The sequence below is a fragment of the Centropristis striata genome, chromosome 17, assembly GCF_030273125.1.
Source record: "Centropristis striata isolate RG_2023a ecotype Rhode Island chromosome 17, C.striata_1.0, whole genome shotgun sequence".
Lineage (NCBI taxonomy): Eukaryota > Metazoa > Chordata > Actinopteri > Perciformes > Serranidae > Centropristis > Centropristis striata.
Window position 1 is genome coordinate 34,678,085 of NC_081533.1, and position 18,977 is coordinate 34,697,061.

At 35.4% G+C, this 18,977-nt stretch overlaps 1 protein-coding gene across 1 annotated transcript; it reads left to right on the forward strand.

The window, feature by feature from the left end:
* Positions 1-1,158: 1,158 nt before the first annotated feature.
* On the forward strand, positions 1,159-17,490 carry LOC131989696 (acidic leucine-rich nuclear phosphoprotein 32 family member B-like). The gene is made up of 7 exons (XM_059355002.1): positions 1,159-1,328; positions 9,273-9,422; positions 11,296-11,418; positions 12,395-12,581; positions 13,460-13,557; positions 14,382-14,451; positions 15,365-17,490. Exons 1-7 carry the CDS (start codon positions 1,275-1,277, stop codon positions 15,439-15,441), a joined length of 759 nt encoding a protein of 252 aa, XP_059210985.1. The 5' UTR covers positions 1,159-1,274; the 3' UTR covers positions 15,442-17,490.
* The last annotated feature ends 1,487 nt before the right edge of the window (positions 17,491-18,977 follow it).

The following is an 18,977-nucleotide window of genomic DNA, read 5'->3' on the forward strand; positions in this document are numbered from 1 at the left end:
TAACTCAAAACTGTTGTATGCTTTTGTATGTTTTCCTTATTATAAATAAACATGTAATATTTATATATTTATATAAATATATAGCATAATATATTGATTTATTTTATATAAAATGTGAAGACTATATGAAACATGTGAGTGACATGTCACAATGTAAAAAATAATATGCATATGTATGTGTAATTGTTGTATTAAACATACATATTAATACATACGTTACATTTATAAATATGTGACATATGTCTAATTGTATTTTACATATATAAATATACATTTATATGTATGCGCACATAAATGTCAGTATATTAAATTGAAAGAATTTCTAATAGGTATTATATGTAGTTTGTACTCATATGTACACATATTTTTTTCATATATTTATATATGTCAATTGTTTCTGTGTGTAATGAGCCATAATGGCCGCTGGTGGCGCTGTGGAGACATGTTTTCCTCCTGCAGCAGTTTCCCTCCTATTTACAAATCAATATATGATGCGTTCAGGTACTCTTCCGAAACTTGAACTCTGTAGTTCCACAGTAGCTAAACGTGACTTTTAACGTGAAAGCAAAGTTTGTTTTTTGTCAGAAAAGATAACATCAACTTAATGACACTTGTATTTTTGAGCTGCGTCTCTTGTTGGCTAGACATTTTTTTTAAAGTGTTGTAAAAGTGAAGAGAATGGTTCGCATAAGCTTAAAAAATAGTTGAAATTTGATTTTGAGAGCAAATAACTGTATATATTTTCCTTTGTGTTTAGACAGTGTAATACGTGTTAAACATACTTGAATATAAATATATATTTTATTATTTAGTTGGCTCGTCTATGTAGATGTTTGATATTTCCGAGGGCACGTTAAGGCAACAACGGCTTGACCCACTTTCCTCTCAACGTTTAACTCGCGTACTCACTTCCGTCAAGTTACATGGAAACAGATAGAACACTGGCGGAAGTGCAGCACTAGGCCTTCAAAATAAACGCATAGATCTAAATACACGTCATGCGTAGAATATATTTTTTGGAGTTAATATGACAATAAAAATGAGTATAACGGATCGATAAGTGAGCTCGAAACGACGCATTTACAGACAATGCCTCATTTGCGCTTCCGCAGCGACCTGGCGGTTTTACTTTGAAGTCTGACCCGGAAGTGGTGCGTTTTTACTCTAGCCAGCTTGACGGCGGTTTCCTCGTGTTGATAGTGAAGAGAGAAGGATCCAGTAAGAAGTTTTATCGCGTCGCAGAGACACAAACTCAGGACAAAAGCAGAGAAAACATGGACATGAACAAGAGGGTCTCCTTAGAGCTGCGGCACCGCTCGCCCACGGAGGTGAGTACCCCGGCTAGAGGGGCAGTTTATCGGGTAAACGGGTTAAAGTCTCCCCGGGGAAGGAGTGATGGCGAGCACATGGCGCACAGGCTGCAGCGGCAAAAAGTGGCAAAATGCACAAAAAATATGATTTAAAACCCGAGCTGCATGCTGGTTAAAAAGTCTACAAAACGATAAAAAATTTTAATTATCATAACTGTGTTTATATTGTTATATTTTATACAAAACAGCTATCAAAGTGAAACGAAACTGTCCAAAGCGCTGAAATGCACATCCGTGTGTCCGGGGCCTGGCTAATATCTGGATGAAATGCACAGCCGTGTGTCCGGGGCCTGGCTAATATCTGGATGAAATGCACATCCGTGTGTCAGGGGGCCTGGCTAATATCTGGATGGCGTTATTTTTCTAAGTTGTGAGCCAGTTTATATCCGTGTTGCATAAGTTGATGCACATTTAATGACATAACGCGCTTTATTACATTATTTTGAAGAACTTAACCCCATATGTAGTTAAATATTTGTATAAATAATAACGAGAGCAGTTAGATGTATTTTTAAAAAATAAATGTCTCGTCACGATATATTTAAGGCTTATTTGAATATTCGCCTTAAAGCAGGAAATGCGGGATTGTTTTTCCATTTAACGCCGTTAAACACTTGTTAAAAAATGCAAATTAATTTAAAATTACATTCCAACCATTATCAGGCTTTTACACAGGCTGTGTTTGATATTTAAACAGTAAATCAGGCTGACGTTGTTGATATTGTGGCCTCTCCAGAGATTAGTCGGAGCCCTGTGGAGCGAAGGGCGCGGAGCCAGCAGCGTGCTAGCATTAGCATGCTAACGATGCTCCTTTAATGGCGCTTATCTCAATATAATCCGCTCTTTTTCTGCTCAGAACCATAAAAATAGGTGATGTTAGTAACCAGGCGCAGTCTCAGGCTCGTTAGAGGGAGTTATAGTTTAAATAAATATATAAAGTTAGCAGCGAGCTAGCGGGGGAGCTAACCTGCAGCGTCACGTGTGTTGGAGTTTATAAACAGAGTGTCGGCCGGGCCGCGTCCCAATATGAAGCCGCTCAGGACTCCTGCACACTCACACCTCCTCCACCAGCGTCCTCTGCTAGGGATATCAGTGTTTTTATGATATATTTATAACAAAGGGAACAAATATCTAAAATGACCTGGTTCTAGCTTCTGAGATGGAAGAAAATACATAACACAAATAAAATAAACTATACAGGTGCTTCTCAATAAATTAGAGCAGCGGTTCCCAAACTTTTTCAGCCGTGCCCCCCTTCTATGTCCCAACTGGGTGGACGCACCCCCAATCCCCCACACCTTCAAAAAAAACCAAAATGCAATAAGAGTTTTTATAGCCATATTAAAGGTGGAGGATGATGATCAGAGGCAGAAAATGGGAAAATGTTATAATATTTTGAGATGCGTTGAACAAAAATTGCAGCAAGTTTAAATGAGGGTGGAGCTAAACAACCCCGTCATCATAACACAGGCTGGAAAAATGATCCAAGAACAAGAAGATAACTTCTTCTACGCTCCATTATAAGATCAAAAACAAGCAAAAATAGATGCAAAAATGACCAAAGATGACACAAAATTATCAAAATAGACACAAATTGACCCAATATGAAGCCGCTCAGGACTCCTCTACCAGCGTCCTCTGCTAGGGACAGTGGTGGAAGAAGTATTAGGATCTCTTACTTAAGTAAAAGTACTAATAAAACACTGTGAATTTGCTCCACTATAAGTAAAAGTCCTGCATTCAAAACATACTGAAGTAAAAGTACTAATAAAACACTGTGAATTTACTCCACTACAAGTAAAAGTACTAATAAAACACTGTGAATTTACTCCACTATAAGTAAAAGTACTAATAAAACACTGTGAATTTACTCCACTATAAGTAAAAGTACTAATAAAACACTGTGAATTTACTCCACTATAAGTAAAAGTACTAATAAAACACTGTGAATTTACTCCACTACAAGTAAAAGTCCTGCATTCAAAACATACTGAAGTAAAAGTACTAATAAAACACTGTGAATTTACTCCACTACAAGTAAAAGTACTAATAAAACACTGTGAATTTGCTCCACTATAAGTAAAAGTCCTGCATTCAAAACATACTGAAGTAAAAGTACTAATAAAACACTGTGAATTTACTCCACTATAAGTAAAAGTACTAATAAAACACTGTGAATTTACTCCACTATAAGTAAAAGTACTAATGAAACACTGTGAATTTACTCCACTATAAGTAAAAGTACTAATAAAACACTGTGAATTTACTCCACTATAAGTAAAAGTACTAATAAAACACTGTGAATTTACTCCACTATAAGTAAAAGTACTAATAAAACACTGTGAATTTACTCCACTACAAGTAAAAGTACTAATAAAACACTGTGAATTTACTCCACTACAAGTAAAAGTACTAATAAAACACTGTGAATTTACTCCACTATAAGTAAAAGTACTAATAAAACACTGTGAATTTACTCCACTACAAGTAAAAGTACTAATAAAACACTGTGAATTTACTCCACTATAAGTAAAAGTACTAATAAAACACTGTGAATTTACTCCACTACAGTAAAAGTCCTGCATTCAAAACTTACTGAAGTAAAAGTACAAAAGTATCAGCACCAAAATGTACTTAAAGTATCCAAAGTAAAAGTACTCGTTATGCAGAGTGGACCCACTCAGATTGTTTTATATGTTCTAAATATATTATTAGATTATTTATATTGATGCATTTATATAAGTAGCATTTTAATGTTGTCCAGATAGAACTAATGTTAACTACTGAACACACTGTTATGTTTTATAAATGTGTAATCATATTAAATATTTTTTTCATGTTGAATCTGTAAAGTAACTAAAGCTGTCAGCTAAATGTAGTGGAGTAAAAAGTACAATATTTACCTCTAAATGTAGTGGAGTAGAAGTATACAGTGACATAAAATGGAAATACTCAAGTAAAGTACAAGTAACTCAAAATTGTACTTAAGTACAGTACTTGAGTAAAAGTACTTAGTTACTTCCCACCACTGGTTAGGGATATCAATGTTTTTATGATATATTTGTAACAAAGGGAACAAATATCTAAAATGACCTGGTTCTAGCTTCTGAAGAAAATACATAACACAAATAAAATAAACTATACAGGTGCTTCTCAATAAATTAGAATATCATAGAAAAGTTTGTAATTCAATTTAAAAAAAGTGGAAATAACACATTATATAGATCCATTACACACACAGAATGAAACATTTCATGTCTTAGCTTCTTCTAATTATGATGATTTTGGCTTATACTTAATGAAGACCTTAAATTCAGTGTCGCAAAAAATGTGAATATTGCAAAAGACCAATTTTAAAAAGTGTTTAATATGTAAATGTTGCCTCTGAAAGTATGTCCATCTATATGACTCAATACTTGGTTGGAGCTGGAAATCGACTTTTCCATCATATTCTAATTTATTGAGATGCAGCTGTATATTTTAAGATATTTCTCGAGCTAAAATTATTTTATTTTTTCATTTATTACCATATTGGTATAATTGCATGTATTACTAATCTCTTATTACCTCAAGCAGTTTCCGGGTGTTTTAATTTTTATTTTTTTTCTCACTGTGTCCAAGTTTTTCTTTGCAATCTATAGAAATCTATAGATAAAATTAGACTTTATTTATCCCACAGTGAGGAAATTAGGTCTACAGCAGCTCAAGATACAGACATAGATATAGAAAACAGAATAAAGAGTATTAAAGATAAGACGTATACACTTTAAATACATTATATACATACATTTCTGCTATTTGATATTTATTATTAATATATATTGTTTGTGTTTTGTTTGTTTTCCTGAAAGTACTTTGCATTTTCCAGATATTGCACATTGGACTAAATAAATGTTAACATGTTAAATAGGTTGTTGCATGTAGTAGTACGAACATAAATGAATAAATATATGCAGAGATATATACGGTTTAGTATAAGTGGTATATGTCATATATAATATAGGAAAAAATACAGAAGGCCTAATGTGGTCGGAGGTAAACGGAGTAAGTCTCTCAAACATGACTTTTTGCAGAATAACGCAGTTAGAATGACACTTAAAAAAGTGGAATATCTTTATGCTACACTATTCCACTATTGTCACTGAGGAGCGCTGAATTTAATGTTTTTAACTCCATAATCATTCGGCCCCTTTTTATAGAGTTGGGGGTTGTGTGCATTGGACTTTTAGGGGGAGAAAGTAGGTCAACAGATGTCACTAGGGCTGGGCGATATGGCCCTATAACGATATTCTTGACGATATTAAAAAATACTGAAAAATATAAAGAAAATATGATTTTTTTTGTCTGTATAAATAAATAAAAAACCTACTACCCCTTCCTTTACGTCAAACCGATCTTATGGCGATCTTATCTACCTAGATAATAACCCCCCATCGGCGAAGCAGTGCTCCCAACTTTGTTGCTAAATTCAGCAACTTTTCAGACCCCCCTTAGGGGGGCTGGAGACAAATCCAGACTCCTTCTTACTCTTCTTAACGAGCCGCTAACGATCCGTAGGCCGGCTCGTTAAGAAGAGCAGTTAGCTACAGTTAGCTCAGTAGCAGTACAGTGTGTATGTGCTAACAGGCTAACAGTCAGCTCTGTAGCAGTACAGTGTGTATGTGCTAACAGGCTAACAGTTAGCTCTGTAGCAGTACAGTGTGTATGTGCTAACAGGCTAACAGTTAGCTCTGTAGCAGTACAGTGTGTATGTGCTAACAGTTAGCTCTGTAGCAGTACAGTGTGTATGTGCTAACAGGCTAACAGTTAGCTCTGTAGCAGTACAGTGTGTATGTGCTAACAGGCTAACAGTTAGCTCTGTAGCAGTACAGTGTGTATGTGCTAACAGGCTAACAGTTAGCTCTGTAGCAGTACAGTGTGTATGTGCTAACAGGCTAACAGTTATCTCTGTAGCAGTACAGTGTGTATGTGCTAACAGGCTAACAGTTAGCTCTGTAGCAGTACAGTGTGTATGTGCTAACAGGCTAACAGTTAGCTCTGTAGCAGTACAGTGTGTATGTGCTAACAGGCTAAAAGTTAGCTCTGTAGCAGTACAGTGTGTATGTGCTAACAGGCTAACAGTTAGCTCTGTAGCAGTACAGTGTGTATGTGCTAACAGGCTAACAGTTAGCTCTGTAGCAGTACAGTGTGTATGTGCTAACAGGCTAACAGTTAGCTCTGTAGCAGTACAGTGTGTATGTGCTAACAGGCTAACAGTTAGCTCTGTAGCAGTACAGTGTGTATGTGCTAACAGGCTAACAGTTAGCTCTGTAGCAGTACAGTGTGTATGTGCTGCTGCTGCAGGAGGTGTTCACTTAGCGATCTCTGTTCGTTTACAACAAGCACCAGACACTCTGTGTACAGTTAGCAATGCTGGCCCATAGACTGCTATGGAAAACCCTCTCCCCTGTTTGTTTCTTCTTCTACAGTTTGGCATCTAGCCGCCACACTGTATCATCAAATGCTGCGCTGCCTCCGCGTGGAAGGCTCCAGTAATACAACTTTTTTTGCTTCCAGATATGATGAACTATTAGATTTTTTATGATTTAATGACTATTGTAATATTCTAAAATCGATGCCCTCCCTAGTCGTCTGTATGTTGTACAGAACAAAAACCACTTTATTTATGGTTGCAGTTCTTTTGTTAGTTTGTCCTGTAAATTGTTGCTATTTATTTTAAGTTCAATATTTTATTAACTACCTCAGACATTGTGATTTCCTTTATTTGTTAAAGAAAAATACTGCTGTGTTATTATTTTTCAATATAATAAGATTCAAACATTGAAGGTGTATGCTATGAGTTATAAAAAAATCGGTATCGGCCAAAATCGGAATCGGCAGGTCAGGCTTTTTAAAGATCGGTGATCGGACAGAAAACTGCAATTGGTGCAGCCCTTATAAAAGCGATTATCTCTAGAGCTGAAATGATTAGTCGATCAATTAGTCAATGAAGAACAATAATCGCCAACTATTTTGATAATTGATTAATTGTAACTATATTTTAAATGCTAAAAATTCTGTTTTCAGTCTCATATGTAGATTTCCAGCTTTCCTACATTGATGTATTAAAGTGAATATATTTGGGTTTTGGCCTGACAAAAAACTTTCAAAGACGTAAACTTTGACTTTTTGAACCTCGGATGGACATTTTTCACTATTTTCCGACGTTACGTTGACAAGAAGACAAGAAGTGATCAGTAGTTGCAGCTGTAGTTATCTCCAGGTTCTTATTGGTGCTGGACACAGCAGTTTTTGCACTGTGAGAAATATTTGTCTACAGAAACCCTTTAAGTCAAAGTAGCTGAGATTTAAAGTGTCTTCAGGCTTTTTGGTACTTTCAGGCAAAGACTTACCGCTAAATTCTAGTAGAAGTTTGAAAGCTGGGTGGAAACCACCGCGGCGGTCTGTGGTTTTCACCTGACTTGTTTTCTTCTGAAGACTCACATTAGCTTGTGAACACTGAGTGGCAGAGCTGTTTGGGGTTCAGATGACTCATGAACAATGAGTCATTCTGCCAACAGCTAGAATCTAAAGTTTGACCCAGACTGGACTAACTCCATCCGGTTATGTCCCTAGGGCTGGGCGATATGGCCCTATAAGATTATCACCATATTTCAGGGCATTTTTAGCAATAATGATATTCTTGACGATATTAAAAAATACTGAAATATACAGAAAATATGTTTTTTTTTGTCTGTATAAATAAATAAAAAACCTAGAACAAAATAAAAATCAATCATAAATCTAAAATGTAGTGTAAAGTGCAAATCTCAACCAAATACAAAAAAAAAATTACTCTTGTCTCTTGAGTATTAGCAAAAACTGTAAATTAGACTGAACATTCCCGTTATTTTTAGGATAATTGTGTCATTCACACATCATGGTATTTCTCCATTAACTTTACATGAAAATGTTATATTTTTTACAGCAAAACTGTGTGTTTCCTACAGTTTATGACAGTAAAAGTTAAAGTTTTGTGCTATTCTTTGATTCACGGTAATTAAAAGTGTCTACTACGGTGATATACAAATTTAAATTTTACACCCTATTTCTGATGTAATTTGACAGTGTTTTACTGTAATTTCGACAAACATTTTTTACAGTGTAAATATACTTTCAGTAGGTTGAAATGAGACATTAGTGCAGCACAAAAAGGACAAACTGGACAAAAAGTCCAGTCTAACACCTTTAAATGTTATAAATATAAAGTTCAGGCTGTCCGCTGGCTCTTAAAACATCTAAAATCCAACCATTTTAATTTAAGGCCTGAAATTGTCTAAAATTCTCTTAAAATCTCATAAAATGTCTCAAATACGACTTTGAAAGGTCTTAAAAAATGTAATGTTACTTTTATTTAAAACAAATGCATAAACTTTAGTTTTTTGAGGATGCTATAACATGATGACATAACAGAACTAAGTCCCTGTGCAGCCTCTGGTTTTCCTTCATGTCTTTGTACTTTTTTGCTAGTACGGATGTCAAATGGTTCTTAAATTATATTTATTATGGTCTTGAAAAAGTCTTAAAAATTCTTAAATTAGACTTGTTGGAACCAAGGTTATTATAGTTAACGAAAACTAACGAAACAAAAACTACAATTGAAAAAACATTTTCGTTAACTGAAATAAAAATAAAAACTAGAGTTTTTAAAAAAACGATAACTAACTGAAACTGTATTTTGTGGTTACAAAACTAACTAAAACTAACTGAAATTATAGTGAAAATGTCCTTAGTTTTCGTTTTTGTCAACTTTTTTCATTCATAATTCAGTGTTTCTATTTGACACGGCAGCAGTATGTGCCAACAGTTAGAATGTAAAGTTTGACCCACATGGACTAACCCCACCCGGTCTGGTCTCTTCAGGTCCAGGAGCTGGTTCTGGATAACTGCCGCACAGCTGACGGGAAGATCGAAGGAATCACAGAAGAGTTCTCCAACCTGGAGCTGCTCAGCCTCATCAACGTCGGCCTGACCAGCGTATCGGACTTCCCCAAGCTGGACAAACTCAAAAAGGTACCAAAACATCAGACATTAAACCCAACCAGCTAACAGCTAACAGGACTCTCTGGGTCCTTGTTTTTCACTGCAATGTTAAAAAAAATAGAATAAAAATGAATTTATATATACAACACTTGCCCAAGTGTCAGAAATGTTGTAAAAAAATAGTTTTCTCCACATATTGTACATATTGAAGTATTGTCATGTTTCCAGCCTCTCCTGTCCTCTCCTCTCTGCTCTGTGTAAACAGCCTCTCCTGTCCTCTCCTCTCTGCTCTGTGTAAACAGCCTCTCCTGTCCTCTCCTCTCTGCTCTGTGTAAACAGCCTCTCCTGTTCTCTCCTCTCAGCTCTGTGTAAACAGCCTCTCCTGTCCTCTCCTCTCTGCTCTGTGTAAACAGCCTCTCCTGTCCTCTCCTCTCAGCTCTGTGTAAACAGCCTCTCCTGTCCTCTCCTCTCAGCTCTGTGTAAACAGCCTCTCCTGTCCTCTCCTCTCTGCTCTGTGTAAACAGCCTCTCCTGTCCTCTCCCCTCAGCTCTGTGTAAGCAGCCTCTCCTGTCCTCTCCTCTCAGCTCTGTGTAAACAGCCTCTCCTGTCCTCTCCCCTCAGCTCTGTGTAAGCAGCCTCTCCTGTCCTCTCCTCTCAGCTCTGTGTAAACAGCCTCTCCTGTCCTCTCCTCTCAGCTCTGTGTAAACAGCCTCTCCTGTCCTCTCCTCTCTGCTCTGTGTAAACAGCCTCTCCTGTCCTCTCCTCTCTGCTCTGTGTAAACAGCCTCTCCTGTCCTCTCCTCTCAGCTCTGTGTAAACAGCCTCTCCTGTCCTCTCCTCTCAGCTCTGTGTAAACAGATTCTCAGTGAATATTTGTCACGTGACCGTTGGTCTCAGCAGAATCAGTCATGTCTAAACATAAATAAACATTAAATTCACTGAGTGAATTAAAGACACTGAGTGTCTCTGAGGAGCAGAATTTAATTTTTTTTAGGTTAATTTATGTTTAAAAAAGAAATGAAATGAGACTTTAACGTGTCAGCTGCTAACAAGTGGCTTCATGAGACTCCAGTGGTTGTCGGGGACATTAACCCGTTGAAGCCTGGAAAGCGGATACGTCGTTTTGTAGTATTTGTATAAGCTCTCAAATACTTTTTGAATTTCATTTCTATCTGCTACAGAGGCTGAAAAATCTATTATTTAGTAGAAGAGTTGACACTTCTGTTGAATTTCCAGAAAAACTTCAGGTTTTAGGGGCTGATTTTAAAATCACCAATCAGAGGTTTTACAGGCGTTTTTAGGCGTCAATGGGTTAAAGGTCAGACACGGACGGGAACCGCCATTAGCTTTTTACTTGCATTAACGTTCAAAACATCATAAAGTGTTGTTCATCTGTGAAGATTCTCCTGCTGAACAGAACGTGTCAGCATCAGAAACGTGTGTTTGCCACTGACTATTATTATTTTCTGCAAAACTCCCAGAGGAGAATTCTCCACAGAGGCATATGATTTTTATTTAATTTCTATTGAATAAATTAATGACACTGATGTGTTTTTTATTTGAAATGTGATTTTGCATGTCTGCACTATTTAGTTATATATTGTATGTTTATAAGCGTTGCTGGTTCCATATTTAATGTTAAAGCAAAACATGTTTGGTATATATTAAAAGGTTTATTTGTTCAATGTTGGCCGGCGATTTTATTCAAGTTTTACATTTTGGCCCATTGTGTATTTGAGTTTGACAGCCCTGCTATAGATGAAAAGTCACTTTCTCCATTGTGTAGATGTCTTGTATGATGTTGATCCAGTCCTCATTTTGTGGTTGCTCAGGTTTGAGCCATCTCCTGGTAATAACGGCCTTTTTGCTTGCTTAAATGTCTCTTTTACTGTGTGTGTGTGCAGTTGGAGTTGAGTGACAACAGGATATCTGGCGGTCTGGAGGTGCTGGCGGAGCGGCTGGTCAACCTAACGCACCTAAACCTCAGCGGGAACAAGTTCAAAGACATCAGCACCCTGGAGCCGCTGGTGGGTGGAGCTAACTCTCTGTTCTATAGGAAATAATAAATAATAGTCTTAGGGCTGGGCCATATGGCCCTATAAGATCATCACCATATTTCAGGGCATTTTTTGCAATAACGATATTCTTGACGATATTAAAAAATTCTGAAAAATATACAGAAAATTATTTTTAACAACTTAACTCTATGGAGTCTTGGGCTATTTTGTCCATTTTTGAATTTTGTCTTTGTAAGTCATTTTGTGTCTTTTTTTGGTCATTTTGTCTTTTTTTTGTCATTTTGTGTCTTTAGGTGTCTTTTTTTTGGTCATTTTGTGTCTTTTTGGTCATTCTGTGTCTTTTTTTTGGCCATTTTGTGTCTTTAGGTGTCTTTTTTGGTCATTTTGTGTCTTTTTTTGGTCATTTTGTGTCTTTTTTTTTGGTCATTTTGTGTCTTTTTTTTTTTGTCTGTATAAATAAATAAAAAACCTAGAACAAAATAAAAATCAATCATTAATCTAAAATGTAGTGTAAAGTGCAAATCTCAACCAAAAAAAAAAATAAATAAATTACTCTTTTCTCTGGAGTATTAGCAAAAACTGTAAATTAGACTGAATATTCCCGTTATTTTTAGGATAATTGTGTCATTCATTCACACATCATGGTATTTCTCCATTAACTTTACATGAAAATGTTTATTTTTTACAGCAAAACTGTGTGTTTCCTACAGTTTATTACAGTAAAAGTTAAAGTGTTGTGCTATTCTTTGATTCACGGTAATTGTCTACTACGGTGATATACAAATATAAATGTTACACCCTATTTCTGATGGTATTTGACAGTGTTTTGCTGTAATTTCGACAAACATTTTTTACAGTGTAAATATACTTTCAGTAGGTTAATGGGAACCCTTATGTTACGGCAACAAGTAGGGATGATGACAATAACATGATATGCATTTTGTTACCCATAAAAAAAATATACCGGTATAATTGTGAATTGCAGAAAAAGCTTCCCCAGCTGAAGAGTCTGGACCTGTTCAACTGCGAGGTGACCAACCTGGCCGACTACAGAGAGTCCATCTTCAAGCTCCTCCCCCAGCTCACCTACCTGGACGGATACGACATCGACGACTGCGAGGCGTCCGACTCCGACGGCGAGGGAGACGGCGTGGACGACGAGGACGAAGAAGGTGAGGGGGAAGGGTTGGAGACATTTTTGTATCTTTTTTTTGGTAAATTTGTGACATTTTGTCGCTTTTTTCGTCATCTACACTACCGGTCAAAAGTTTTAGAACACCCCAATTTTTCCAGTTTTTTATTGAAATTCAAGCAGTTCAAGTCAAATGAACAGCTTGAAAGGGTCCAAAGGTAAGTGGTGAACTGCCAGAGGTAAATAAAAAAAGGTAAGCTTAACCAAAACTGGAAAATAATGTACATTTCAGAATTATACAAGTAGGCCTTTTTCAGGGAACAAGAAATGGGTTAACAACTTAACTCTATGGAGTCTTGGGCTATTTTGTCCATTTTTGAATTCTTTTCATGTCTTTGTAAGTCATTTTGTGTCTTTTTTGGGTCATTTTGTGTCTTTTTTGGGTCATTTTGTGTCTTTTTTTAGTCATTTTGTGTCTTTTTTTAGTCCTTTAGTCCAACATAAAATGTGATTTTGAATCTTTTTTTTATTTTCAAAACTATCGTGCTCAATAAAGAATTTTAAATGTTGCAAATGTGCATTAATTTCAGAGTACACTGACCACACCACTATTCTGGAAAAGTTGGTGTGTTCTAAAACTTTTGACCAGTAGTGTAAATCTTTTGGTAATTTTTCGTCATTGTTTGGTAATTTTGTGTCTTTTTTTTGTTGTATTTTTGGGATTTTGTGTCATTCGTGACACACGGGCAGAAGCAAATACATAAAATAATTCATCTTTCATTTTTTTCTTCTTTCCTGCACAAAGACACGTCTGAGTTATGATTGCCCTGATTCCATTTAGCTGCAAGACTTATAGATATATATTGATTTCTCTTTTTCCCCCCATAATTTTCTTTCTCATTTCTGCTGTTGTTCCAGAGGGCGAGTCGGAGGACTTTGACGAAGAGGAGGAGGAGGACGAGGAGGACGTCGTGGCTGAGGAAGATGACGATGACGACGACAGCTGTGAAGACGAGGTCAGTCTGCTGCTGCTGCACAAATATAATTCACATGCAGAGATCAAGTCAAGTCAAACTTTATTTATAAATCACGTTTAAAACAACGTTTGGTTGACCAAAGTGCTGTACAGATATCACAGCTGCAGGAAATACGGTAAAACTAAAATACATAAACACAGTACAATAAAATAAATGAATTAAAATTTTACAAATTGAATGAAATTTTGTTTTTACCAGATGTCCACTTAAACTTGATTAAAAGCCAGGGAGAAAAATGTGTTTTTAGGGAGGATTTAAAAACGGTAACCTCACTTAGCGGTAACCTCACCTAGCAACAGAAACACAGAGCTAATGGAAAAATGGCGAAGCGTCAGGGAGACGAAAATGCTGAATATCTCAAGTTTACAATGGTAAAAATGTTAGTCCCTCAAGAAAAAGGTTGGGAACCACTGGTTTAGAGAACCTGATGTAAAAAAACAAATTAGTCGAGCGTATTGTTGGTCTTTTACCTGCCTTACTTGCAACACATGAAAAAACGACACTAAATTGTGCCGTCTCTGAAACTCTAATAGAGCCCAAAACATCTCTTTGGGACCGTTCTTCAACATGTTATTAAAAGTTTAAATTGTTTGCAAGACTTGAAACTTGTCTGGATTAAATGGGCTTTCTGACAGCAATCACAGTTTTAGTTTGAAGCAGTTTTATAATGAGCGAGTGGATGACATCAGAGCTAGAGCGTGGAGGAGCTGTAAAATCTGTAAAGTCTTATGGGGGTGTTTAGTTTTTAAACTTGCTCTCAATCCCACAAATTTTCAGTTTTGACCACCTGTTTGTGTCTGTAGGACGGCGAGGTGAACGGAGACGTGGACAGCGAGGACGATGACGAGGATGAGGACGACGATGAAGATGACGGTCAGTAACAGCTGTCGACTTTAACATTTTTATTGTTTGCCTTTTCTTTTATTTGTTGCCTAAAAGCAGCAAAGTTATGCTTTTTAATAGGTTTTTTTTTCTACCTAAAACATTGTTCATTTTTAAGAATTACTTTAAGTTAATGGGACCTAAAGTTCTTCTCCAAATACTTGTTTTAGTTATGCGTTTTTAAAGTTTGACTCTGAGCTGACTGTTAATCATTTAATGAGATTGTCTGTATTCTCGGCACATTATTTGTCACTGGAATGGGTTGAAATTTGTCTCTGTACCTCTCAGGATACTTTTTTATTTATCCAAAAAACTGTATGAAAAGCAATATTAATATTGATGATTAATTTTACATATAATTAACTGTAATTTAACATTGAAGACTATTAAGCAATTGAATCATACTATAATATATATATATATTATATATATATATATATATATATATATATATATTATATATATATATATATATATATATATATATATATATTATATATATATATTTATATATTATATATATATATAAATATATTTATATCTATATATGTATATTATATATATATATATTTATATTATATATATATATATATATATATATATTCATATATATATTAAATATATTTATTGAAAAAAATAATTTCTCAAACTTTTTTTAAGGTCTACTATAAATTATTTGTTACTTGGTGAGGTGATTTTAGTTTTGACTGTATATTTCCTTACGGATTACTTTTAATTTCGTTTTTTTTATATTATATTTTTATATAATTTCCGAGATTTATATATTTGTTATACGTTGACTTAAAGATTTGATTGGTTTATTTTGTTGCAGTTTAAAAAGGTGTAAAAACAATCAAGCCTGCTCATTGTTTTGTTGTTGTTTATGTTGTTGTTGTTGTTACAGACGAGGACTCGTCTCCGGCTAAAGGAGAGAAGAGGAAGAGGGACCCTGAGGACGAGGACGATGAAGACGATGATTAGGGACCCAACAAAGACCTGCAAACCCCCCTTTGACCTCTCGCCCGGTGACCTCTGACCCCCTCCCCCCTCCACGCTCGCCCTCCTTCCCGCCACTCAGTCGCCTCCTGGGCCGCGTCCCATTTCTGACACTGGGCTCCTCCCGCTGCGCCCTCGTCTCCTCCTGCTGCCAAACCTCCGTTAATTTATCCAACCTACCTTCAAAGTTCAGTCTTTAAATTCATCTTCTCACCAAAAATATTCCTCAGCAGCAGAAGAACAAACACAAATTCTGATTTCTTAGAATTAAAAACCCTTTAAGTAACATTTTCATCGTCAAGTAACCTGCAGATTGTCTCCATTCATTGTTTGTCTATAAAAGTAAAGTTATAAGCAGAATTCAAGTTTCGTTTTTCATCCCAAAACTAATAATCCGTTAACTGTTTTATACGACAAATTACAGCAGAAATTCTCACTTTTTAAGAAGCTGGAACCAGAGAGTTTCTGCCATTTGTTTGTAAAAAAGACTTAAATAATGAGAGATTAAAACCTGAGGTCACAGAGCGCCACGTAGCTCAATAAACAGGAAATACAGAGGCACAATGAGCAGCAGAAATATGATTGGTCAAAATATAATTTCTCAAAAAACACAAAATATCATTTCTGGTTATTTGACTTCAGTTTTGGCCTCTTTGTTATACCCCACTTTTCATTAAAAACAGAATTATTGCCATTAAAAACTCCAAAATCAGCAAACCAGAAACAAACATGGATAATAAAAAAAGTTTGCATCTGTACATTTATGTTAACATAAAATGTATTATATCAACTGAATTTTTGTGAATGAGGACATATCAAGATTAGGTCACTTTTTCTCGAGATTAAGTTACTTTTTCTCGAGATTAAGTCCCTTTTTCTCAAAATTAAGTTACTTTTTCTCGAGATCAAGTCCCTTTCTCTCAAAATTAAGTTACTTTTTCTCGAGATTAAGTTCCTTTTTCTCAAAATTAAGTTACTTTTTCTCAAAATTAAGTCCCTTTTTCTAAAAATTAAGTGACTTTTTCTCGAGATCAAGTCCCTTTCTCTCAAAATTAAGTGACTTTTTCTCGAGATCAAGTCCCTTTCTCTCAAAATTAAGTTACTTTTTCTCGAGATCAAGTCCCTTTCTCTCAAAATTAAGTTACTTTTTCTCGAGATCAAGTCCCTTTTTCTCAAAATTAAGTTACTTTTTCTCGAGATTAAGTCCCTTTTTCTCAAAATTAAGTCCCTTTTTCTCAAGATTAGTCGAGATTGAGTTTGAGTTGCTCTCTTACTCCAGATTTCATTAGTTTGTGGTCAAAACCTGCTTGAGTTATCGTAACATTTTTAAGACCTCAAACCGTCTCGATGATGAGAGAAAAAACAGGCACATAAACTTTTAAAACGTTAAATATTTTCTCAATTAATTCTCAGTGTCATAACTGTTTTGTTGACCGTGGGATGATTTAGTAAACAGTTAAAACTGAAGCTTTAAAAGCAGTTGAAGTGTCTGTAGAAGGAGACGACATGTTTCTGGGAGGTTGCGGCTGTTGGGACGCAAAAAAGCCAAAAACAAAAACCTCCTCCTCCTCCGCTCCCGTCCTTCCTCTGACATCATCACTCTGGGACTGAACCAGCAGCTATGATGTCATCACTGCTCTGTGATGTCATCAATGGACAGTCAAACGTAGTGACCCCCCCTCCTCCCCCCGAGGCCGAGCGCGCTCAGGGCAAACTGTGTTCTCTCTTTTTTGCCAACAGAGCTTTTTAAAAGAAATATTTTTTCAGAGAAATTGTTTTTGTTTAATTTTGTATGGTTGTCTGGGGACACTCTCTCTCTCTTTACCTCTCTCTCTCTCTCTCTTTCCCTCCCTCTGCCGCTCCTTTCTTTCCTCTTCCCGCTCCGTTAGAGAGATCCAGTTGATCCTTCACACTTACACTGACTAGTTGATGTTGTTTTCTTTTCTTTCTTTTTTTTTACTTTCTGTAAGTTAAAGGAAAAACCAACAAAAAAAAACACAAAAAGGACTTTGTAAATAAAATCTTAACATTTTGCTCCTGGCGTCTCCTCTCTGGCCTTTTGTCTCTTCAACACTTTAAACTTTTCTCTCCCTATGTTCAGATTCAGCTGATGGTCAACTAATGTCATTGTTCTTTCATTTTACATGTTTATAAAATAAATTTAAATTGAGACTAGGAGATGGCGCCTAGGTTATAATAGTTTTGGATTTTTCATTAGTTTTAGTTTTAATTTCGTTGTGAATTTTTGTTTTCAAATTCAGTTAGTTTTAGTTAGTTTTTAGAGTGAGTTTGCTAGTTTTAGTTTAGTTTTTATTAGTTTTAGTGTTAGTTTTAGTTTTTTTGTTATGGGTATGTGCCTTCATTTCCTTTGGTTTATCATCTCAGCCCCAATAAGGTTATTAACTCTTACAGTTCTGGATGTTTTGTATTTTGGTTCTAGTGTAAACATCCCAGTCTCAGTAAACATATTCACCATGTGTTCCTGCATGTTGAAATAGAAACACTGGATTATGAATGAAAAAAGTTGACAAAGACGAAAACTAAGGACATTTTCACTATAATTTTAGTTCGTTTTAGTTCGTTTTATAACCACAAAAAACAGTGTCAGTTATCGTTTTTCTAAAAACTCTTGTTTTCATTTTTATTTAGTTAACGAAAATGTTTTTTCAATTTTAGTTTTCATTATTTTGTTAGTTTTCGTTAACTATAATAACCTTGGATGGCGCATCATAAAAAGTGAGAAAATCTATAAAATGACGAGGCCGACATATCATTTGAGTTTAGTTTATTACCTTCAATCATAGATTATTTAAATAATGACGCTGATGGTTTGTGGCCCATTGTAAGCATTGAGTTCGGTGTTGCATCCGCGCCAAGGTTATAATAGTTTTGGATTTTTCATTAGTTTTAGTTTTAATTTTGTTGTCAATTTTTGTTTTCAAATTCAGTTAGTTTTTAGAGTGAGTTTGCTAGTTTTGATTAGTTTTATTTTTTGGAAAATGCTTAGTTTTAGTTTAGTTTTTATTAGTTTTAGTGTTAGTTGTAGTTGTTTTGTAATGGGGTATTTGTTGGGTGGCAGATTCAATAAGGTCACAATAAATGTTTCCTTTATCTGATCCATCTCAGCCCCAATAAGTTTAAGTCATAAAACCAGATGGATTAAATAGATTTAATATCAGCCAAAAGAATTACGTTTGAAAAAAGTTGACAAAGACGAAAACTAAGGACATTTTCACTATAATTTCAGTTAGTTTTGTAACCACAAAATACAGTTTCAGTTAGTTATGGTTTTTTTTAAAAACTCGTTTTTATTTCTATTTCAGTTAACGAAAATGTTTTTTCAATTCTAGTTTTTGTTTTTTCGTTAACTATAATAACCTTGGTTGATACACAAATCATTTTTCGCCATTGGAATCGTCAAAATACCACTTTCTTTCTCAAGCTTTCTCAAAAGTTACTGACTCAAAGTTTCTCATTATGACTTCAATGACTAAGCTCTTCTAGGGTAAATGTATTATGTC

Coding starts and splice junctions, on each gene's coding strand:
- LOC131989696 (XM_059355002.1), top strand. CDS start 1,275: ATGGACATGAACAAGAGGGTCTCCTTAGAGCTGCGGCACCGCTCGCCC. Junction 11,419..12,394: donor TCAGCACCCTGGAGCCGCTG/GTGGGTGGAGCT, acceptor TGTGAATTGCAG/AAAAAGCTTCCCCAGCTGAA. Junction 14,452..15,364: donor GGACGACGATGAAGATGACG/GTCAGTAACAGC, acceptor TTGTTGTTACAG/ACGAGGACTCGTCTCCGGCT.